At 36.3% G+C, this 26,357-nt stretch overlaps 1 protein-coding gene across 2 annotated transcripts in view; it reads left to right on the top strand.

Moving 5' to 3' along the window:
* LOC120776053 (hemicentin-1) overlaps positions 1-26,357 on the top strand; it is a 203,808-nt gene that overhangs the window by 98,122 nt on the left and 79,329 nt on the right. For both annotated transcript variants that reach the window (XM_040106524.1, XM_040106514.1), the window contains exon 9: positions 20,392-20,530. In XM_040106524.1, the coding sequence (XP_039962458.1) occupies positions 20,392-20,530 (139 nt within the window). The remainder of the gene's footprint in view (positions 1-20,391; positions 20,531-26,357) is intronic.

Below are 26,357 nucleotides of genomic sequence, written 5' to 3'. Positions count from 1 at the left end.
TTGCTTTTGTTGGTGTATTCGCCTTGACTGCTACTTGGTTTTGCTCTTTCGACCAAATGCAATTTAATTCTTTTGTAGTTTCGGATTAAAATGCTGCGCTCAGCATGTAATACATCATAAATCACTTAGAAATTCATACACCCACAAACACACACACAGGCATAAAAATAAGCGTACATGTGTTTGTGAAATGTAATATATGGGTGTTTGTGTGTGTGGTGAACTTTATTTAATGTAATCCTTATAAAGTGCAAGGCTTCAAAGTAACCTTTTGTCATTTCTCTCTCCCTGTCACATCGTCTCTCTATTTCTTCATCTCTCTGTATACCACTTGTTATGGTGCAAACTGCCAATACATAAAATTATGAAACAATTTATTTCCCTTTACATTTATTATTAAGGTGATGACATGTGATTTTGATTTACTTAACAGATTTCAGTTCTTTTTTTCCATGAGAGCATTTACAATTTACGACCTGATAAGTTCTCTGAATTCTTATTACTAAAATATCAGTGCAACCACAATTTTAATTTTGTGCGATTATCTTTGGTTACGTAAAATTTTATACTTTTTTCTTAAAATTGGAATTGGCAAGTCCACTTCAAAAGTAAGTTCTTTCTTAATCAACTTCTGCCTTTGATTAGTTTTTGAAGGCAAATACCTTTTAAGAGTAGTGTGCTTATGTTCGGAGTATTAATGATACTTTCGCTTGCAGTTAGGATATTTCTTCGTAAATTTATCACAGTTCCACTTCAGTCATTAATACGGTAATTTGGTAATATCACTTCATCAGTCTTTTAAGTTAACAGATGATGAGGTCTATAAACAAAATGGGTCAGGAATAATGCAAATATCTGAAAAACTCAGCCACACATGTTATTCATTTATTAAGAGACATATACCAATATATAACATATATTGTTATAAGAGAATACCTTAAGTAGCCGATGACCCAATGACTTTTATAATATCTTAACCACGACCTCAACTGTCAGGTATATTTTGAATAAAATTATTATAACTGGTACCTGAACCATGGTAAACAAAAGAAAGGTTGCAACGCCTGACTACCTGATCACTTGCTTTACTTCTCTAACTGCGCTTCCCTACCTGTGCTTTTCCCCTCTAGCTAGCCTTTCCACTAAGCCAGCGAAAACTCCTCAGCTATAAAAGGGACAGCACAGGTGATTTAAAGTCATAAACTCACCAACAGTCGCTGAGAAAAGTTCTAAATTGCTTCCGTAAAATTACATGTAAAATCTTTTTACTAAAACTATGGCCACTCACGGAATTACATTGACTCAAGTAGCCGAATACATCGCATTGATTACCACCGGCAGATTTGAGAAGGTTACAGGGCTTAACCAACGGGGACTCTACAAGCGTTTCTGCGCAGCACAAGACTTTGAGGAACTGATAGGAGCAGATATTTCAACCAATATGTATAACTCTATTGAAGCAATTGATTACAACGAATGGAAAATGAAAATTCACGAAGTTCAGCGTTCGTCAACACCTTTGCTGGGTTCACAAGCACCGGAGATATTAGTTGCGCCGGTCGTAAAGGAGAGCGCCGCACTGTTAATGCTGATGGGTAACAGAATTGTTGAGACAGAGGAAAGCTACGAAGAATCATTGGACGATACACTTACTTCTACCGCTGATACGACAGATTACTGTGACTGGAAAATTAGGTTTGAGGAAGTTCAGCGGGCATCGACACCATTGCTTGGATCTCAGGGATCAGATATGTTGTTCCAGCCGTACGAAATGGAGAATGCAGCTATGATTATGCTGATGGGTCACAGAATAATCGAAGAGAAATATTAGTTTTAGTTTATAATATATAAAATAATGTTAGTGTTTAAGAAAAATTGTAAATATATGTGTTTTATTGGACGATATTATAAATTGTTTATAAAACAATATAGTTTTAAAAGAAAATTCGACTTTGTTTGCATTTAAGCCAGATCCTTATAATAATTATAGAATGACGACAGTTGGCGCCATTATAATAATCACAAGCGGCGTCCTTGCCAAGACTAAGAATGATATCTGAAGTAAAAATATACACTAAGCGTACAGTTAGATTTAAATTATATTCAATCAGAAATCTAAATGGATTTACTAAGGTGTAGTCGCTTACGAAAACACGAGGCTGCCTAAAGAAATCCACTGGCCAAATTTTTTTATTGCAAGGACCCCCGTAAATGCGTTGCTTTCGGATGACGAGGATAAAAAACATTTTTCATTTTTGGTTTTATAGCAGATTAATTCTTTAGTTTAGACTTGAGTGCTGTCTTTTTAGGCGTTATATCCACTTTTAAGTCAAAAAAGCTTGTTTTTTTATGAATAAACATTTGATTTAAAAAGAAATGAAAATAGTTTGCATCACAGAATTCAACGTTTTCTATTTATACGGAATTAATTTTGAAAAATTTTGGACTCTCTGGATCCCGTTGTCGATCTACTGGAGTACCTCGGAAAACAGTTTCTTGCGTTGAGAAGATTTTTCTGCTTAACATACCTAAAATACGAAAACCAGAAACACTTATCATTCATATATGTAGATGAGTTCAGCTAATAAGAGAAGGTTTTATTTTTACAAAATATTAATTTTTTGTGAAAAATTCCATTTCAGTTTGGCTTGAGAAATCGAAAATATTGTCACAAATCTTATTCTTTCTATCAAGATCTATCAAATATGTGTAACTAAGAAGAATCGTGTGAAGATTACAAGTCGATCAGTCCAGGCGTTTTGCAGAAATTTTCCTCACCGACCCAGAAAGTTCTTTTCGGGAAATTATGTGAGTGTCAGTCTCGACCGAATCACCCGCAAACAATGCCAATTTCCACAATCAGACTCAGAAGTTCATGGCCACTAAGACTGCATAATCCTCACAACAACACAAAGCAATTTGATTTTGTGATTTATTTTTGAAATTTATTTATTAAGTTTCAATGCAACAAAATTATGACACACATAGCAAAGATTGCCGCCAGGCAAACAATGGACTTGGCCACATTTGCAACGCGACAGTGAGCCGCAACATTGACTAACGGTCAATAAAAAGGAATCAAAAACGTTAATTTGTGAAACTGTCAGCTGTGCCATCGACATGCTAGAGGCTCTTCTACTTTTTAATATCTTTAAATGTTTCGAGACATTTTCACAATTTTCCCATTTTTTTCGAACTTTCTTCTTACTTGTATTTGACGCTGGAAAACTTTTTCAACAATTCATTTCTTGCGCAATTTCTGCTTATTGTTTTTGTTGTTCGAAGGGGTTTGTCGCCTAAAAAGTGAAAATTGCAGCAATCGATTTTGGATTATTTTTTGCCAACCGCTTGTTTGTGCGCAACTTTGAGTAGAGCACACATATACATATGTATATATACTCGTATATGTGAAGCTTATGGAAGCTTGGGCGCACGCCTGTGGCTCGAAGCGCCGCTACTTTTGGGATGCAGACAAATTAAATTGTGCTGTCGGCATCAGCTGTGACCCATTTATTAGCTTTTATTGCTAGAGAGTGGCTTATAAATTTGTTGATGCCGGCATGGAAGGGTTAAAGCGCTGTTTGTTAAATCATACGTTGAAGTATTTATTATTGTTTTTGTGTTTATAGAAAAATGTTGGCACTGAAAACTAAGGAAAGCAACTCAAATTAAAGTTGCAAAAATTGTTTTTAAACTAAAAAAATTTATGTTGCAGACTTCTTTTAGTATTGTTTGCATTATATTTGCCTCGCAACAAAACTTCAGAGTTCACTAGTCTGAAATGTGGGGCCAAAGTTTTTAAATGCCAATTTTCATCAATAATCGTCCGTCACTGCGTTATTCGTCTATTTACGAAAAAAAAATAGAATAAAGCACTTCCTTTTAATGGAATAAAGTTCTGAAAAAGCACCAAAAGCAAACACTTGCATCAGCACACACATGCACACTTACTTATTTGCTCAAGAATAAATGCAAAACTTTGCAGAAGAACATAAGTTTATACTTAAACATTTTGTTTGCTATTTTTTCGCAATATCTTCGCTTTTTTATTTGTTCTACTTTGCACATCTCGTTGCATCGGTGACAGTCTCATTGATTGCAGATTAAGTTATTTATTGAAGATTACGCTTTTTAAAGATCACATCCAAAAAGCTTATATCAATTCGAATTAAATGGGACTATTCGAAGCTCAACTCCAAAAAGTTTGGAAAAGCTGATATCAATTCGGCTTAAATTGAACTTTTCAAAGATCGTTTCTAAAAAGCTCATTAAAGCCCATATCAATTCGATTTGAGTCGAGCTTTTTAAAGACCATTTCCAAAAAGCTCATATAAATTCGATTTAAGTCGAGCTTTTTGAAGATGATCTCCATCAAGCTATTAAAAACTGATATCAACGCAATTTAAATTGAACTTTTTGAAGATAATTTCGAAAAAGCTCATGAAACCTCATATCAATTCGATTTGAATCGAAATTTTTAAAGAAAACTTTAAAAAGGTCATGTCAGTTCGATTCAAGTGAAGTTCGTAAAAATCATCTCTAAAAAGCTCATATCAATTCAAATCAAATTGAGCTTTTTAAATATTTTTTTTTTAAAAAGATCATAAAATCTCTATTAAATTCGATTTAATTCGAATTTTTTTTTAAATCAACCCCAAAAAACCTCACAAAAGCTCACTTGATATGCTTCAATTTGAAATTTGTTTAGTTCTAGTTTTTTCTTTTACGCTTTAAACTAAGTCTGTGTCGAGTTATGGGAGAAATAATAGAAAATATGAGAATGAATTTTATAAGAACTTCCATTCTCGAAAGTTGATAGCAAGGCTAATACAGACCGGCGTTTGAAAGCCTTTCAATTGATTAAAGAAATTATTTACTGAATTCCCTCAATTTAAGTCCAATAAAAGTCGCTCAACTGGGAAGTAGTACCAAGGCAGGGATTGGAATCTAACGGGAAGTGATTCAGTAAGATATGGCAGAGAAAGACGTGCTCAGGGACCCCATATAAAATCAATTCCGCAGTTGTTGCAAAAATGCGTAATATTCGAAACTCAAACTCAAAAACCTTTTTGTTTGATATTTCGACTCTGATCAGGTGAAGACAGTTATTGTAAACTCAAGCCTGAAACTTCTACTATAACTCTGCTGAACTTTTAAGATATAAACTTAGAGCTTTCAGTAGAGGAACAACCTCGTACTTATTTAGCTACAAACGAAAAATGGTATTAATAAGAGCTTTCCCGTGTCTCTCTCTCCCACTTTGTGTTTTGTGGGCTTACTTTTTTTTGATATTGCTGTCTCATATAAGGAAAAAAGCTTTTTTTCGCCATTTCAGTTCACTCGCCACTACTTAATCTGTCGATTACTTTTCCAAATCACTTAAATTTTCCAGAGACTTCAGTTTCTTTCATTTTCAAAAATTCTGTCGAACAATGCAAACAGTCTGCGCCATAGTAGGCCAACATGCTAGCCCAATTGACTTTGGCCATAACTTCGGCAACTTGATTCCGTTGCGAATGCGCTTCAGTGCGCACGAAATTAAATTCTTGACGCGTCTGGATTTCTTTCATTTGCTTTCAAGTCATTTACATTTAAATTGAAAGAAAAATAGGAAGAGCAAACGAAAAGCAGCAGCGAAAGTGGAAAGCAAGCAGCAGCACAAACATCAAGTCTTGCCAGCAATAACAGAAAAACAACAACAACAAAACTTATTTGAGTATTATAAAAACAGCCACGCGCAACAACTAAAAATACTGGTATTGGTTGCTGCAAAAACAAATACAATCAAACGCGTAGCCCGCGCAGTTATTGAAACTTACGCACAGACGCACGCATACACACACACATATTCACAGGAAACTGAAATGAAAGTCTGCGCTTCGAATGTCACTGCGAAATTCGATCGAAAATCAGCGACGATAGGCGAACTATTGGCGTGGAAGCAAAATATATATTTATGTATGTATATTTGGTGCGCACTGCGGCATCTCTACTTCGTGAAATATGCGCCTGGCTGCAACGAAGACAGCACTAAAGTAGCAAGAAATGCAGCTCTGCGCACTAATTTTGTCACATAGATGCATATAATTGCAACCTCCACATAAATTTGTATGTATGTATCCAAAAGCGTTGACATAAAACTAATTGAATGCCATTCTTTTGCGTACGAGACATTTCTTGATTTATGAATGTCTCAAAAAAGCAATAATATTTACGAAATTAGAATTTTGTGCAACTCAAAATGGCAGTCGAAACATTGCGACGTGCTACAAAAGTGCAACCGATTAAGCGTAGATGTAATTTATATCTGAAATAATTCATATCTTTGGGTAATACAAAAAATCGTTGCATACATTAAGGCGCACAAGCCGTAAATATCATATATTATGCGCCGTACATACGCAATTAGCACACAAATACATGCGTAAACACATGCATCAAACACAGATATAATTTAAACTTCACTTATGTGCAGCTCACAATTAAATATTTACCACCCGGCACTCATTTATATGCGCTCCTAACTGTATGCTACGCTTGCCACTCATCCATCACAGGCGCATAAAATCTCAACTCACACACGCGCCGAAGTCACTTCGCCTGCTATAACAATGAATCATTTTATTTTATTGGCCACTCATGTACGTAATTGTTTCTCTAACGTTGATTATGAATTGCTGCTTCCACTAATATATAATATTTTATATGTATGTGCGTGTTCAGTTATATATAAAGCATAAATATATATTTTATGTGTGACTTTGCTTTACCCGTATAAAATTGTGAGTGCCCAACGAATTTCCTTTCATTTTTATCAAGTCATATTTCTTTGTTTTGCTCTCATGCCAAGCACTTGCGTGCTCTCTCAGCCTCTTGACTACGGCGCGTGAGAATTATGACTGGGCCGAAGTGCAGTGATCAGCATCATAATTGAAAAATTGGGCAAAATATTGCTTTGCGACGGGCAACGCAAATAACTACAAATACCTATACGTATAACATAGGTATATATTTTATACGTATATATGTATATGTCATATATGCGAGTAAAAGTTCTCCCTGTAGGAAATGAGTCACTATGCGCAACAATTGGAGAAACGAAAATAATAATATTATTTACTGCAAAAGAATTTAAGGAGTAATCCCAGGCTCTATATAAAAAATTAAAAAAAATTTGAAATATATCGATAAAAATTTTGTGATAGCATTCAAAATCGAAAATTATCGAATTTATTTTTTATTGTTTAATTACATTACTCTAATAATTAGTATCGAAATATCGTTTAAAAATATGCGATGCCATTCAAAATCGAAAATAATCGATTTTTTTTTAATTTATTATATTTCTGTAACAATCCAAATATCGATTAAATAAATGTGTTTACAATTAAAATTTAAAAGAAGGTGTTATATTTTTATGTCCTATATTCAAGGTTAAAATCAAAATATCGATTTAATGTATCCGATAACATTTAAAATCGAAAATAATCGAGTTTATTTTTTAAATGATTTATTAATTTTTCTAAGAATTCGTATCAAAATATCGATTTAAACATACGATAATTTTCGAAATCAAAAATAATCGATTTTATTTTAATAAACTAATTATTTTTACCCAACGAGTAAATTCCAAATATCGATTAAATATGTGCGATTGCATTTAAAATTGAAAACTATACTTTTTTATTTAAGTACACTTCTCAAATAATAGTACTTCTTAAGAAAAGAAATTTATCGATGGTAAAATTTCGACATTTTGAAATCTTAGAAACTAGATATTATTAACGAAAACCATAATTAAGCTCTACACATAACTAAATTATAAAAAAACCTAATACAATATACACTATAAATATAAAAAAGAGGTATAAACATATGTTACTTGTTTATCGACTTTAAAATAATTCAATAGTTTATTTTTAAACATAAAAAAATTTAAATGTCGAGAAAAGTTATCGGGAATATACTTGAATACTACGGTCTCCCGCTGACATATCAAAATGTTTCAGTAATTTAAATCAGTCGATAAATATATTGATGAGATATATTGAAGTCTGAAAATAATCGATCGATATTAATTTAAATACAATCGTAAGTTATCGCTCTAAATAATCGATTGAATCAAAAGATCGACCAAAATATGTATTTAAATTTAACTAAAGTAATCGAAAAATCGATAAAATCGAAATTTTAATGAAATATCTTGCAGTCCAAAAATAATCGATTAAAATCAATATACAAGTAAAAAAAATATATAGCGCTCTAAATTGATCGTAAGAACAAAATATCGCTCATAATCGAAATTTTGAGGAGACATATTGCAGTAAATAATAGAGAAAAATATAATTTCTAAAATAATTTTTTAAAACCGAATATCGCTCAAAGTACTTAATACAAATCGATTGACACAAACGAAAAATCGATCTCAATAATGTACTATATATACATTTGAATTTTTTGAAAAAAATAGTTTTCAATATAGATAGGACTTATGAGATGGATATTTTAGGTTCCGAAAAATGTTTTCGATTGGGAATTCAGGTAATCGATTTTTTTTAAGTCGACGGATCGCAATACCTTTTGCACATATCGAAGAACTGTTGTAGCCAAGATTCGAAAGCATGATCTCACCACACTTCTGTTGAAAATACCTGGAAAAGTGCTTAATCACGTGCAATAAATAATTAATGAAATTAAAAAAAAATACGAAAAAAACTGCCTCAAAAAAAGAGAAAGTCCAAAATCAAAAAGGCTTTCCAACTTCGTACAAGAAGCCTCGATCTTCGATTGAATCATTCACTACACACTTATACATTGGTATTCCAATACTCTACTGAAGGACCCATTTTCGTGCCACAAACCAATATACCACTCTACTCGCATGCATACGCCCTCACACACACACACATGTACACAGATATAAATTCCCTGGCATAAATTCTTAGCTTCAGCACTCGAAGCGAGGACTTTTGCCTCATTTTTTTCAACCATTTCACTTTTTTAAGCTCGCATAAAATGTGTTGTGAAGTGCAAAGTCGCTGGGATATCGGGTGTATAATAAATGGGAACCTTAAGGATACGCACATATAATGGTGGAAAATCCTATGTGATTATGGGTGAAACGTGATGATGAACGTGACATTGAAAAGTAATAAATTTCGGACGCTTGCAGTCATTGATTACTTTTATTGTTGCTGTTGTTGTTGTTGCTGATGCTGGTGCGTAAATTTCACAAGCGAATGCTGTTGTTATTATTGGCGTTGCTGTTGCTGCTGCTATTGATGTACACACATAGCGCTTGTTGTTGTTATGTTTGACTTATTGACTGTGCGTGTCTTTTACAGTCGGAGACTTTATTGCACAAACGTGTTTCCTACGACACATCTACATATGTATGTATGACTGTATGAGAAAATAGCCATGCATGTATGTATGCAACAAATGCTATGTGTGCGACCGAACAAAGGCCTGTGCATTTATTTGCCACGGGAAAAAGGTCATTTTTTGTATGCTCACTCACACAAGTACACATGCATATGGGGAATTTATACGTATATATATATACATATGTATACATATATGTATATATATATATGCATGTAGGTATGTGAATTTTGCAACATAAGAGTGCGGTTACTTATTTGCCATGAATAAGCAACTAGCAAGGCAGCAAGTTCCAATGAAAAGCAGCTGAGTTCCTAGTGAAGTTAAATGGATTTTTGTTTTATTTCGAGTCAATATTAAAATTAATGGAATTTCAAATGTCTGCACTGGTGGGTGGGCTGATTGAAACAAAGAGTTATTTGCGAATAAGTACTGAAAACATTTGCATATGCGTAGATGTATGTATAAATCATTTACTATTACTTATTTCTACACAAAATTCTGGCAAAAACTGTAGAGGAAAGAAAAGTTGAAAAAATGCTCCGCTTGACTAGCGCTAAAGCTAGAGCTTAAGGGTTTATATATTTCTTTCAGAAACGATTTTTGATTGCCAAATTTATTTTTTTTTTCATCCCTGAACACAAATGTCTCGCTCTGTAATATAAATATAGCCCAAAGTTCTCAAACGGAAGCGATACACCGCAAACTAAAAATTTTAAGGCAACTTAGTTAGACGTATGAGCCCAAAAATTCACTACGTTTCGATAGATTCCTTTTGAATTTCGAATATTGCCACAAAAAAAATTTAAAACAAAGTTAGGAAGGCCTAATTTCGGATACATACGAACATTTTATACTTTTTCAACTTACAAGGATTGAAGACTTCAGCTACATAAGGCTTGTTTGTTAGACTTTATTCATTCTAAGCATAATGATGCACAGTTATTACAAAAACACGATCTCTCAACACAATTAAGATAACTTACAAATTGACCGATATTTACGGTATAAAGTCACCTGAAAGTTCGAAAACCTTTATATCAAGTATGTATAGGGACCCGAGGAAGTGTTGACCGCATTCTACCCATTTATAGCGCACAGACATACTACTACTAGAAAATAATTCTCTCTGAATTTCAATTATATTTCTCACACATTGACCGATATTTACGGAAAAATTCAACGAAGACACTGGGGTCCACATATTCGACACAAAGGGGTTAAAACAATTTTGATTAGATTTGGACAACTTTCGGTCATAAAGTGGCACACCTAATCTAGCGTCTTTGCTATTCGTGCAAATTTTTATCACGTTATATTAATTGCCTCTTGATTTGTGCACTGGAAGGGGGAAGAATGAAATGAAATTGAAATATGTGTTATATGGCAAGTGGGCGTGGGTACCCGATTTCACACTGGAACATAGGAATGTCAGAAAAATTGTATAAACCGAATCTGGTTGAAATCCCTCAAGCAAGTCCCGAGATATGTATGGTCACCTGAAGCAAGGCGGTGCCACACACGTCGCCCAACTTTGTCCCCAACTCCTTTAAAGCACGCCCACACATCTCGGCAGTATTTATTAATTTATTGCGATGCGCCAAATCTACGCTTTGTTCGAGCTCTAGCCTCCCATCAAACATTTGCCAGCAACAGAAAGTTTAAGAAATTATTGATTCAATATAAATGCTGCATGCTGTTAACTCGCTAAAGTTATATAACTTTTTTCATTTCTATTTAAAAAAGTTGTTTCTTCGATTCGCTCCTTCCACAGGATAGTAAATTGGATGATTTTATTCGTATATTTTCTCTCTCAAAGGTAGTCTTTATCCTTTGGTAGTGCTGGTTAGTTGGGATGTGATGGAGTATGAGTAATTGTATATCCTTTCGGACGCAATATGCATGTAGCATAGCTATCTCAACATCTGTTATATACGCCCAGGCCCGTATGGCTTCAATGCAATACACTCTTTGTTCATATAGTTCAGTTTTAAACAAAATGTATTGGTCAGAAATGTTCGCACTGGTGATTTTTTGTATAGTAGGGGGAAGCAGCTAAAGCTGAAGTGCGGGATTTTAATCCGCTAAACTTAACGTACTCCCAACTCATGTCTTTCCCACGGAACCACCGTATTAAGTATCACTTCATGGGAGAGAAAAAGATATTTAAATATTTTCAATTGGACGGACTGGCTGACTCCTAACATATTGTAAGTCTCTTAGTTTTGTGATAATTAAAGCTGACGCTTCGCAGGCAGCTTTCCATTTATCAGAGGATATAAGTTTTGTCAAATTTTCTACAGTTACAAATGAACAGGAACCGATAGTTTCTAAAGCATTCATGGTAACTCAGTATTTGGGTTAGGTGGAAATTGATGTCCGCCATCCTATCCACGAATAAATGTCTGCGATCAGTATGTGGGTTAATTGTCTTTTGGATACGCTTTGCCACCGCTGCTACCATATTTTAATGTACTAAGTTCTCTACGTTTTTTCCGTCTTGTAGACGGTTCTGATAGCTGGTATTGTCGTTGGTATTGTTCCCCTGGTTGTCAATAGGCTGTAGGCTGGCACCGCTTGATATCGTTCGGAACGCACTTATTACTCGGATTGCAAAAAGCTTATGCACTGCTTTAATTGGTCTTACATATGATTTTATATTCAGCGCCTGCATCCATATTGGTGTTGCATACAATTTCACGGTACTCTATAGCTTATGCTATTAAAAATCGCCGGCTGGAACGCACGCAGCTTATTTTGTTTGCTTTGTCGGAAGTATACGCCAAGCATTCCTTAAATTTTAACTTGGAGTCCAATATTACTGAGCAATATTATGAGCAAGACTTCCCTTTTCTTCTCAGCTAGCTCTAAACTTGTTAGGGCAATTCACAATCTGGTGGAAATGGTCTTGCATATTTGGAATTGCAAATTCGCTGTATTCACCAGATTGTGAATTGCCCTATTATTGTAAACCATTGCATTGCATTTGATCCAGAGGTCATCTAGATCTCTACCACTATAAGGTCATCTGTGTATGCGATTGTTTTCACATTTTTTGGTTGATGTATTGTTAGTACCCCATTTTACATCAAGTTTCATAGTAGAGGACTTAAGGGGGTAGTAAGGTTAATTCGAGCGAAAAAAACATATTTTCAATAATTTGTTTTAAAGATACAATCAATATTTATTTATTTGTATAGTTATGGCATAATTATATGATATTCAAAGAATATTCTGTGAAAGTTTCATAGAAAAATATTAAAAAATTAGCCGGTGACAGAGAATCTTCGCAGACCTTCCAAAAAAAATTGATTCGCGGTGAACCGCATAACTCATAGCTGGATCATTTGAAATTAAAAAACCAAATTGATTTGATTAGTTGATGTTTGAATTAGTTTCCTCAGGTAACGCTGTCGAGTTTTTTTTATTGATTTTTAAATTTTTTACGCTCGGAACTCATTGATTTTTAAATTTTTTACGCTCGGAACTCAAAATACTGATTTTTCACCAAAAAAATTATAAATTTTGTTGTTTAAAAATAAGTTAAAATTAAAAAAAAAACACTCGAAAGCGTTACCTCACAATTTATGTAAAGAAAGACTGTGCAAAATTTCAAAAGGATCGGTTCAGTAGATTTTGACCTACAGAGTTCACCGGCTTCGAAAAAGTGGAGTGTGAGAAAAACGCGTTTAAAGTTTCACAGTCGCTCACAATCAAATCGGAGGGCGGAGAATTACAAGTGTGTATCTCCGTCAATTTTGCTTTAATTGCTCCCAAATTTTCGCAGAATAATCCTGAGGTATTGTACATTAATATAAAATAAAAAAAAATAAAAATGCAAAAACAAAAAAAAAAATAGCTTACTACCCTTGCCTTGCGGTACTCCATTCGAGATCACGTAGCTCTGAATGATCTCGTCTGTGTCAACGCATATTTCATATAGAGCTTTGATTATACAAGGTGAGTTCCAAAGTAAACAGGACTTTTTGAATCTGGCGCCCGCTGTTGGCGCCATCTATATGTCGACTGGTCCGTTATCGATTGTCCAGTGAGAATTTCATGACGTTTTAAGTGTCAGTATATTTGTGTTATTTTTATTGGTAAAATTTGCTAAATTTTGTTTTAAAATCGGTAAATCTTTTATCGAAACGTTTCAATTGATGAAACAAGTTTATGGCGATGATTGCCTATTCCGTAGCAGAGTGCACGAGTGGTTCCAACGTTTTCAAAGTGGTTGTGAGGACATAAATGACAATCAATCCGTTATCACCGGAGATTCTATCAAAACTGTGCGTGAATTCATCAAAAATCAGCCGAAATCATCACTGAAATTCATGGAAATGAAGTTGAAGATCTCCCAAATAACGATTTATCGCATTTTGACCGAACATTTGGGCTTACGAAAGGTGTGTGCACCGTTTGTTCCGCATAAATTGACTGACGACCAAAAATTGCTCTGAATCCAACATTCTATCGACGCTTGCGACCGATTATTTGAACAAAAATCACATTTAAAACATTAACCACTCCCCGTATTCAGCTGATATGGCACCGTGCGACTTCTACCTTTTTGGAAAAATACATTTGCCCATGAAAGGAAAGCGTTATGCTGACGTAGAGGTCATTAAAAAAGCTTGCAACGGCGGCCATACCGACTAACAAGCTAAAACAAAGATTGACAAGTTCAGATCGGCTTCAGGGTTGTTGCTAGGTAGCTAATAAAATAAAACTAACCAAGTGAGGTAGTTGTGCTTACATTTTTTTTTTTTTTTTGTAGATGATATGAAGCCTGCTTAGTTGGGTTCTACGTGTGCTCACTGCGAATTGACTCAAATCTTCACAGACAAATGTCAAGTTAGTACTTACTGACTTTGTTGGTTATTTTCGTGGAAAATATGTATCTGTAGGGTATTGTTAATTTTTCCATGCTTTTATTTTTTGAGTGGAAATTTTAAGTAAATTGAGTTGGCATTATTCAGCTTTGCGCAATTTCTCTCAACATTAAAATTGAAAAAAGTAAAAAAAAAAAAAATTTTTCCTTAATTATACTTTCTAAACCCCCTTCATGCAAATGAAATTTAGGATTTATTATCACTTGAAAAAATATAATCGGCATTACATATCCCTACACATATACTTAAAATTGCAGATGTCTGCCCACCCACTAAAAAAATATATTAAAAGTCATTAAAATTAGTGTTGTCATTGCCTGCTACTAATGGGTGGGGGGGGGGAGGGTTGGAAAGATTTATATGCGAGTTGAGCACATCTCCTACAACACCGCCGAACTAGCATATGCTTTCAACAAGAATGTGCGGAAAACATTTCCTCTTTACGGACGCGTGTGTCGCGCCGAGCCGAGCCACCATATGCAACAACACGTAAGTTTTATGTCGCTAACTCAGCTGCTGCGCGTGCTCCGAGGTAACATTAAAACCGCTATTTACCCAAATTAACCATTTAACATTAAAATCACATGCAATCAGCATTTTTGTTATTCAAACAAGAGATTGAAGATGTGAAAGAACTTTTTTTTCATCCTTCCACCACCATCATCAGTGACGCTGAAGGGGATGCGCACGGTAGCAAGCGCTATAATGGGACACCTTGGCGTATGAGTAATTTTATATGTGTAATTTTTTCAACCTTTTTCGTTGCGCGCTTCAAAAAATAAAGCTGGCTGGCTGTCATATGGGGGCATGTAGTTGTGTGTGAGCGTGTGTACATGTTTTTGTATGTTTGAGTTTCTCTTTGCATGTAAGCGCTTTACTGGGTATGTGCATGCGCTTGTGTATGTTTGTGTGTGTGGCGTCTTGGTTGCTTTTCTAGCTTCGCAAATGAGAAAATTAAATTCATTTCGCGTTGTCGGAAAATGGAAAGTAATGACAAAACGCAAAACTGTTGTTGAGTGGCGCATGAAGTGAAGCGAAAGTAACGGTTGGTCGCTGCTTAGCAGCGGAAGCAGCAAAGACGAAGGCCAACGCGGCGACGAAAGCCCAACGCGGCTTAATCGAAGCGTGCATATGGAGCGACTGCGGGTCACAGGGCGCGCAGAGTGTAAATGTGTGCGTGTGTTCATTTTAAATTGCGCGGGTGCTCTGCGCCGCCCAAAAAATTTTCAGCGCAGAATAGGCGTTCTTGCAACAAATGCTGAATTCCAGTGAAGCACAGCAGCAGCAACAACAACAGTGATAAGACTAAGCATAACTAGTGACAGGAGTAGCTCGCGAAATGTTGACAAGACAATTTCATTTTCATTCTCATTTCAAGTATGATTTTCTTATGCGCATTTTTATTTTCATTTGTAATTTTTTATTTCATTTTCCATTTTCTGTGCGCATTCCTCTTTTCATTTTGTCATTTGGTTAACGAAAATGTTTCCCTAATGAAAAACGACATTAATAAATATAATTGAAATTGTTGGGGCATGTTTGCGTGTTTTCGGCCGGAGCCGAAGACAAAGCGCGCATTCATGGTGAAGTGACAAAGGTGCTTGCGGAGGAGTGCGCTAAGAATGGATGCTGCTGCTTTCTTAAAATACGTATATATACGAGTATGTGTTGGTGGGCTGTGTGTTTGTGACAGTTGCCATATTTTTGCTTCTCACAATTACAAATTGCTTTGCCCGCAGCTAAATGGTCGCCTAACGGGCGTTTAGGTACTAAAGTCAGCGGCGTTCCAACTCAGCGCCAGCAATACATACACACACACACACTCGTGAATACGTACAAATATTTTATTGCATACATATATACCCGCTTGCTCACCCACAAAGCTTCTAACCTCACAATCTGCATCACTGATTGTCCAAAAGCATTTTCAAAACTTAACCACCAAGTAACAACAATGTTGTTGCGACTGCTAAAAAACTCAGTGACAGCGCCTTGCCTGCCATAACTGTTAATTTCATATTCATTAGCGTTCGGTTTTTGACTGTTTGGCTCGCACCACTGCATTTGACTTTAATTAAGCAAACTTACAACTGCCGCGCACACACCGATACACCAACAACCGTCATTCCTCGACACGACTGTATGTGTGTCGTTGTATTCGGTGTTCTTTCGGCGCATTAACGGTACAATAATTTTTGCGGCAACAGCATCAGCATTCATTAGCTGCAAATCCAAGTTGCTCTGCCGTTCTTATGATAATTTCCGTGAAAGTCAAAGCCAACCTTCAATTAACTTGCTACACGAAGTTCTAAGCACACACACACACCCACACACAGGTGTGTATATTTTTATGTCGCACGCGCGCGGTGTCACTGAGTTAGCTAATCTTTAGCAGCACACCGGCTTAAATTTTACACAAATAAAGACATCGCCTGTTTATTTAGTAATTTCTGGAAATTGTGTGGATGTGTGTGTGTTTAAAACGGCACGTGTTGCAAGTTCCCACCATTGTACAGAGTGTATTGTATATTTCTCAGTATTATTGTATGCGGCTAAAAGTGTCATACTGTAATAAAAATAATTAAAATGTGAGTTAAGCACTTTTTATTGTTAAGAAGCGCGCTGGGTTCTCAGGAAATACAGAAAGATGCTTTTAAATTACTGCGAAAAATGAAGTATCCTTATTTAATTCCCTTGATGTTAGCTGGAAATGTGTAAGTTTTGTACTTCTGATTAAAAATTCAATTTAAAAGTGAAATAATTCTAATTTCTGTAATAATAATGGCAAGCAGAGCAAATTATGAAAACTCCAGCTGCAATCGCATAATTTACAGATTGTGCAAATTTACGCAGAAAAGAGCTTCTCGCACGAAAGAAGCCTTCGACTTGGCCAACAACTGCACTACTATTGTATTAATGCTTCCAATGGCACTTTCTTTAATAGTTGCTAAGGTCAACAGGGACTCTTTCACCTGTTCTTATGCATTGCTGTAACACAGCGATAATCAAGCCAATCTTACTGTACGGTGCTTTGGTCAGAGGAGCGCTGCCAGTAAAATATCAAACAGAAAACCGCCAGCAGCGAAATCAGCTGTAAGATTGGCGGCGCTTGTTGAATTTTCCACAAGAACCTTCGGACATAGCTCGATAGGCAGAAGATATAATGGCAGCGCGAAATCTGCGATAAACATACTGGGTTCCAGGTAACAAGAGCAAAACGCTGATGAGTGCCATCCGCTTGACTACCGAACCAACGAAACATAACGGAAATCGTTAAAAACGAAATTTCCGAAAGTGCTGACAGATAGATCAGCATGAGATGGGATGTCGTACTGACGCAGTGCACTCCACGTTTATAAATATTGGATGTCTTAGGAGCATGCAGAATCGCCAAGATTATGTGCAAGAGGGCGGAATGAAAACATGCAAGCTTTCTGCGCACACAGTCTCGAAAAGACTGCAGGACAGTTGTCGGCCTAGTCACAGGTCTGTTACTGGCATCACATACGAGCCGGAGGGGCATTAAGAATGGCACATGTAGAAAGTACAAGAAAGTAGGCATGAGAAAGACGCTGGAACACCTGCTCTTCTTATGTCCGGCCTTATCCAGAACACGGCTAAGATATGCAGAATTAAATAACAAGTATATTTTAAACTTCACAAAAAGCGATGACGTCCTGCACGACGTAAGCTTCTGCTCGTATTAGTTACCCTCCATTTGGCATTACAGAAGACCTATAGCCGGCCAGTGAAACCTTAGCTAACCTATATATTATTCTTTAAAAATTGAATATAATACCTCTTCAAATTATGTTATAATAATTTTTAAATTTAAAAACCTTTAATTTCGTCATGCAACTCATAACTACCACGTATGTAGGTTACTATAAAATACCTCCTATAAAATTTCAACTCGTTTGCTTGCGAGTTACATCTTTAAGCTGTCAGTTGGCAATCTGTTTAGACTTATTTATGATTACTAGACAACATTCTTATTCATCGTGTTTCATTTTTACTTTAAATGGAATATTTTATTGAGAATGGCTAGAATGATCCGAACTAGGTCAAATTATTAAAATTCATTTTCAGAAAAATCCTCATTCTTACTGGCAGAAAACTGAAAAACGATTTTCTCAACCTTCTCTTGAGTCGAAGTTTTTCCAAAAACTACAAATAGTAGTCACTTGGCGCCAAATCCGGACTATAAGCTGAATGCACAAAAACTTCTTTTCTAAGCTTTAAATTCTTCTGACGGGTTGCTAAGTATCAATATATGTGGCTTAGCCCTGATAGAAATAAATGGCTCTCGTATGGACCAAGGCTTTTTCTATTTGATTCCTTTATACGATCCAATTGTTTACAGTACTGGCACGAACTAAGCGGTTGGCCATAAGAAGAAACTCGTAGTAAATGATTCTCAGACGATCCCACCAAACTCATAGCAAAAATTTACTCACTTTATCCTTTACGCCGGCTCACCGCTATTCGACTGCCATCGTTTTCGCTTGTAGTTGTCGTAAATGACCCAATTTTTAACACCAATAACCATCCGCTACGGAAACGGAAGGATTTTCTTGCGATTCCCAGATGTAAATTCGGCCCATGAAATTTTTTGAGTAAAATCGTGAGGAACTCATAGATATTTTAAACTCAACACAAATTTTTTTAAACCTTTCAGTAATAGCTGAACAATTCTGTTCGAAAAGCTCTGCAAATCAGAGATAATTTCAATGATTTTTTTCTATGTCATTTTTCGAGTGCTGAGTTTGCATGTCTATAGCTTGCCTGCAGGAACTTTCTTTCTTGCTTGTTGTTCTCTTCAGCAACAGCTTTAAGCGTACTCAATTCATCGGTAACTTCTGAAAAATTTCAAGTCTGCCACTAACTGTTTCTGAAGAATATAGGTTCTTAAGGTATTAATAATTAAAGATAATCTGACAACACTTTGGTACTTCCGTTATTTTCAGAATTTCCTGCTTCAAAGTTTTAGGGTACATTCAGTCAGGGTTGTATTTCATTGCTACTAAAGGCATGTACTATATATATTTGCCAATTAATATGGGACAATAAAATACTGATTAATAATCGCCGAGAAAGAAAACTTAAAAGCCACCTACAACCTACACTTACAAAAATAGGCGCTCACACTTAGGCAGTCAACTTCATAACAAAAATGTCAACTCATAAAACAGCGACAACCCAACTTCGTTTCGCTGTCAATTCGCATTTGATACGCCATTTAATAAATGTTATACATACCGTAAAGTATATTAAAATTTTCATTAAAAATTTATACGAAACACGTGTTGTTGTGCACCTATTGTCACGCGGCAATCGACAAAAGCTCGGACCGAGTGTTTGCGCAAACGAATGTACATAGATAAATGCGAGCAATAAGAACTATGGCAACATGCTGAGTGGTGTGAGAGCGCCAAGCTTTTGATGACAAGGAGAAAAAATACGGGAAAATAAAAATATGACAAAGCAGAAAAAATAAAAATAGATATGATAAAAGAATTATTCAATAAAGTTGGTCAGTTGTTTTCTTATTGAAAGCGCCAGAAAAAGAACTTAAGTCGGATGAAGCTTAATTGAGTAGGAAATTATATGAAAGACAGCCTGGCGGTCGAAAGGAGAAAGTGGAGCCTTTAGGCGTCTTTATCGCCGGACATATCGGCGGAAGTATTGGCAATAAGGCTTTGCGGTTACACAGTCGTCCGATTGGCGGCTTTCATGTTTAATGAGGCCCAAATTTTTGACCCTACCTCCCTACGCTCCCCCGCGATTCCATTGCTTTTTTCAGCGGTTTTCTTACCGCTTTGTGGGTTAAATAAAAGAAAAACGTTTGTCGGCAATTTTCTCGCTGATTGTGCCAATACAAACCTACATACATAAAAAATTTACCGTAATTGAAGGAAATTGTGCGCGAATCCGCGTTTCATTTGCGGTGAAATGATTATTGTAGGTAGCCATATTTTAAGCTTCTCCTTTGTCAGTGTGCATTTTTTTTTGTTGATTTCATTTGTTTTTTATACTTTCCATTATCGATTTCGTTTGATTATAACGGTTCGTTGTATGTCAATATTTCAACATTTCACTTTCTTTCCCATTACAGGGCATGCGTATGTCCGGCGAGAGCACCGAGATACTGCATCTGACTCAGTTGGCGCGCGAGAGTGCTGGCGCTTACGCTTGCGGCGCGGCCAATACGGAGGGAGAGACGCGTAGCTCCAGCTTGACGCTGAAAGTGCAATGTGAGTTATACAACAGACATTTAGTGTTAAAAAAAACATATTTTTTATTATCTTATGATGGTTCAGTATTTAAAAGTCTCTTTCTGCAATACCAGCTTTTTAAATATTTATTTTGGAAGATAGAGATAATGCCCGTAGTAAAATACGGGCTTTAGCGTTGATAAAACATCAAACTTTAAACGCTTCGAATCATTAATAAAAGTTTGCGTGAAGTTTCTTTCCACAGCAACAGTAACTTAAACTAGTTTAAGTATTCTCCATTCAGTTTAAACCACCACCGAAATATATAGAGATACTTAAAATTTACTTAAGCATTCAATTGATTTTATTCACAATTTCCGATAAAACTAAACGACAAAGCAAACAAAAAATCTCAAATCCTTTACAAATTTCGCCTTGGAGTCGCCTTCGAAGCGTATCATTTTCAGATTAGGCCGCAAATCCATTCAAGCTCCCAATGCATACGCACTTCTTTTGCTTGCCTTTCAACGATGCTTAACCTCCTTGTGGCTCCACCCATCCAGCTGGAGCTCCGTTTTAGCCGTCGCACTTTATGTTAAGCCGCAATGAAATGCGAAGTTCTTCGATCCGCTTTGAAATTTATGCAAAAGTTACAAAAACAAACTGCACACACACACACGCACATACCGAGCCGTGTACATTGGCTACGGCTGAAGATGCTAAAGCAAACAGCAGCAATGTTTCGTTGGGAACAAAAGATGTGGCAGCGGTGTGGAAGTGGTGGCGCTGCTGAATCTCAGTTTATCAATTCAAATGGAAATTTCACGTTTTGACAGAAACATTGATATGCAGATTTGTTGTGCCACAATTCGCAGGGCATAAACGATACCCAGCTGCCACAACTGCACAGATTTACTGCAGAGGTCACATCAGTTAAAAATATAGGCTCGCAAAGATAATTTATTAGTTTGCTGAGTTTCCATACTTTTTTTGTAAGGCAATCGATAGAATATAAGCCCGAGATATGTTTTTTGTTGTTGTTTTTATGATGTAAATTCTCTACTTAGAAACGATTAGTATCGGAGATTGGCTTATGCGACTGGTATAAACTTTCTTATGAATAAAGCCTAACACAGAAATGTCAGTGGTTCTGCAATAAGAGATCTATACTGACTATATCTCCTATGCATGGGTATAGTTCCAAACGTTATTTTTTTTTTTGAGGTTTTTGGAACATGTTTGATATTAGAAAAACATTTTCTAGACTGCTCTGTTGAGAACAGTTTCCGAATATTCTACGTTATGTTCGGTGAAGTTAGGTTAAATAACCGTTCCTAAAATGGGCATCTCACTTGGACAGCTTATAACACCGATCTGTTGTGATACCTAGAATTTATGATACTTGCCATCTGAATTATTAGCTAACGGTAACAATTTTCAAAATAAATCTAACAAGTAAAATGTTTTAGTATGTTGAAACCGCCTATTAAGGGCTAATTAACCTCTTGAGAAATTGTTTTATGGAAATATCACATCGAAAATTTTTTCATTGCCTACTTATAGGCAGTTTTTATTAAAAATTTTTTTTTGATGTGGTTCGGAATTGTGATAAAATTCAGTTAAAATTTCAGGTATGGCTACCTCTTTCAAAAATTGAGAATTTTGTCATTGCCTACTTGTAGGCTATATTATTAAAAAAAAAAAAAAATTTTTGATGTAGTTTCAATTGTGGTAGAACTCAGGTTAATATTTTGGGTATAGCTACCTCTTTTGAAATCTAACCTGGCTCTCTCTGACTACAAAGAAAGTTCCTTCTAAGAATGGAAAAATAATTACTTTTCAGAGTGAGGCATCTCCTTTATTTAACAAAAGTAGCGCATGTTGTAGTTGGTTCGCAGATACTGACGATTGTTTATTCGACTTTTATCCTCAAAGATATTCCAGCTCTGTAGAAAGACTTTTCTTATTTATTACTTGGAATTTCATAGTGAAGCATTATTAAAGCTAAAGAAGAAGACTGCGTAGCAGATTGTTTCATCAAAACTCATGCTTTCTATGTATGCGTTAGGGCCCTCACGGACTTCTATTGTTGCTTCACTGAGAAATTTCGTGGTTACTTCGAATCAATCGAAACGCAGATATGAAACCTGACTCAAAAATTGAATATATTTCCAAGCAGTAGGTAATTATTTTCTTTATATCTACTTATTTTTAAAAACAAAAAAATACAACCAGAGTGTTTCCAATCTTTGCTCCCTTTGCCGCACAAACACAAACACATTAACATAACATAACATGGCGTAGCATATGCGCTGGCTTGTATGTGGATAACTGGGATTTGGCCTGCTGACAACATTTGATCTCCCTACGCGAACGCACTTTCGACTCGATTTGACTGCCGACAGCTTTATTCCCGCAACATTATTCAGCAACAACAATAACAATATAATATATACTTACGCAGCAGCATATTTGCATTGAATAGCGTCTATATGGCGTATGGCGTATTGGGCTTTTATGCGTTTCGTCGTCTCCCCATTGTTTTTACAGCAAATCCTCTTGTGATCACGCCTGTGGAGTGCGTTAAATTATTCGCAGTGTTTCAATAAATATTGACTGGGGATACCCAAGAGCGTAGCATAAGCACGTATTATTTGCGCATGTGTGTGTATTTCATGTGCATGTCTGTGTGCGCGGATTTAAAGTGTCATTGGGCGTGAGCGTCTGTGAGGCTTTTACAAATCCTCACATTTGAGAATTGCCAGGGGAACTCACGAGCGACTTCAACGCGACTTTATGTTTTAAAATGAGACAAAATTAAGTAAAAAAGCAAAAAGAAAATGGTAAATGGAAATCATAAAAATTAATGGAAATTAGTATGCATGTTTAATTTTTGATAAAATATTAGATATCTCATTTGAGTAACAAAAATTTAGGTGGGCATTTTTAAATAATTAAAAAAAATTCAAATACTCGAAACTCTGCCTCCATTTGTAGTATACGGTACTTTTTCGTAAATTTTTGAATTATTTTTTGCATTTTAAATACCGTGATTTAAGCGGTAGAACCTCCCAAGGTGGTATCCTCTCTCCTCTTCTAGTCATTCTGCTCGTTAACGACCTACTTAAAACACTCGTGGCTGCCGGGTGATTGCCTATGCAGACGATGTAGCACTTTTGCTCAAAGGAAAGTTCCTGAGTACCGTGTACGAGTTGACGCAAGAGTATCTCAGTCGATAGAGTGATATATCTCAGGCTCATTCTAGATAAGAAATTTCATGGAAGCCAAATATCGAAGAGCGAGCAAAAAAGGCACTGATTGCCTCACTGCTACTGGGGAGCCATCGACAAAAAAGTGGGGTTTCTCACCGAAAAGCGTCCTCTGACTCTACGGCATCATAGTCACGGCCATTATATTCTATGGAGTCTCACTGTGGTGGAGGACTCCCGAAAATACCACACTTGCACAGAAACTCGAGAGCGCTTAACGGGCGGCGCTCATCAGCATGTGTGGTGCATTAAGATCCACTCCAACTTTGGCAACTAATATCATCTTGCGTATAGTGAACGTAGACATCGTCGGGAGGCGTATGGCTGCGAAAGTTGCTATCAGAGTCAAAGAATGTAGGTTCCTAAAAGAACAATTGGAAATCCTCCTATACTTTGACTTCATACCGGATCCCTTGAATCATGGTGTCGCCAAACCGAACTCTGGCGGCTCTTTCTTTGCGAATATAGAGAGAGTTGTGGGTGGGAAGAAGCCGTTAGAGGAGAGGGACAGTGAGCTTTTTTATGGATGGGTCGAAGCTTGGGGGAAGCTTGGCAGAGGGATTTCTATCAACTCAAGCTTCAGACTTTCCGACTATTGCAGTGTTTTCCAAGCCGAGGTTGCTGCCATTAAGTTGGCAGTAGATTTACTGCTCCGGAGTGCAGCCTCCTTCCGAGAAGTGACCAATCACTCAGATATTAAGGCGGTGAGAATAGCCTTGAACTCATCTAGAGTTCGTTCAGAGTTGGTCAAGGAGTGCCTAACCTCGTTATCAATAGCATGGGCGTCAGGCCACAGCAGAATCGCAGAAAATTGTTAAGCCGAAGATAGGAAGGAAGCTAGAAGGGAAAGGCACTCTATTACCGCTATCAGCAAAATGTCATCGGGTTGAAACAGCGAAAAAATAGATTTTAGCAAAATCTTAATAACAACTAAGGATTCTTTTAAAGGTTGTTTCAAGAAATTCGAACGAAATTCGAATTTTTTTTTTCAATCCCTGGAAAAGGCATTTTTTGGCGGAATATAAGAGTTTTAAATCATCATTTGGAATAATCTTAAGAAAATTTCATTAACTTCGCCCAATATATAGCATTCAAGAAATTTAAGTACACAAATGCTCTTAGGAACATTTCTAAACTGAAATATCTAGGATCACACAAATAGGAGGGTGGAAATCTGCCACTGAAAATTCATGAAAAAGCAGGTACTATTTAATCTGCATTTGAAACATGGTTAGAAAACTATGGACTACATTTGTTTAACTAAAGCTGAAAATAATCACATGCAAAATAAATCATCCGTAAAGTCGATTAAGCTATAAATAACACTACCCTTCCACAATTTTTCGACTTTGTTATAAACATATTTTAATTTGGATTCTCACAAATTTATGCACAATGCCCATTATAACAAGAAACACCCAACCCCTCTCATTATTGTATATATGTAGAGCATATAGACATACATGAATCACAACAAAGCAGCGATTTGCAGTTGCCCCACATCAACACTAATCCATCTCAGAAGAGTAGAAAGGTTCGACAAATGTTTGTCAAGTCCCCAGCCTCTCATAAAAAATACAAATGAGCGAACACAACACACACACAAACAAACCGAGCGCCGAAAGAAATTGAAAAATAGATATTATTTGCAAAACAAATGACACATATGAATAAACCGAAACGCAAACTAAAGTTATGTAATGTTGAGGTCGCGCCAGTCATCCTCCACCTACCGCCGCCATCAATGGAGCTCAAGTCCCCAGCAGTGCGCTCAATGCCGCCACCACCGACGACGCATAGGCGATTAACATATGCAAAAGCCAGTGTCTTCACTGTCTTCAGTTCAATGGCAGCACATTTGAATGCGAATCCGAATTTGAATTGGAATTTGAATAGTGATGAGTGAATAGCGGATAGTGGATTCGAGCCGCTGGCGAATCATCATCATAAAACTTATGCCGCTGTGGTGGCGCGCTGCCGTCCGTCCGTACGAGCAATTTCAGTGCGCCGTCACAACGAGCCACAGCTTTGCGGTGAGGCGCGCTGCGTAAGCCAAGAATGTCATGAATAATTAATGAAAATTCAAACAAGGCGCAGCATTAGAAATAATAAAAATGATGCGTTAGTCAAATGGAAAACAAGCAAAAAAAAAAAAATGATAAAAAATCACAACAACGCAAGAAACCGCAAAACAAAAGTGAAGCCTTGACAACGGGCGATGGAAATACAATGGGCTCACATATAGGATTCAGTGACACGCGCTAAAAAATACTGTTGAATCGTGGCAAAGAAGCAGCAATGAAACAAAGAAACGGCGAAAGAAAGAAAGAAGTAAACAACAGCAGGAACAACGTCTTATTCAACGTGTATTGTTAAGCCCCGCCCACTGGCACTTGTGTGTAATGTCATTGATAATTTTATGCTTTATTTCTACCCACAATTTTTTTCGGTTCTTTTCTTGCCAGTTTTAGGTAAATTTGTTGACATTTTTTGGGCTTTTTGGCATTAGTTATACTTGTTTCTGGTTTTTTGTTGCTGGTTTTATTCGCTACTTCTGTGGGCTTTGCTTTCAGCTTGTAGTTACATATGTTACCCAG

Source organism: Bactrocera tryoni, chromosome 1, assembly GCF_016617805.1.
Source record: "Bactrocera tryoni isolate S06 chromosome 1, CSIRO_BtryS06_freeze2, whole genome shotgun sequence".
Lineage (NCBI taxonomy): Eukaryota > Metazoa > Arthropoda > Insecta > Diptera > Tephritidae > Bactrocera > Bactrocera tryoni.
This window is presented reverse-complemented; position numbering and strand designations above follow the sequence as displayed.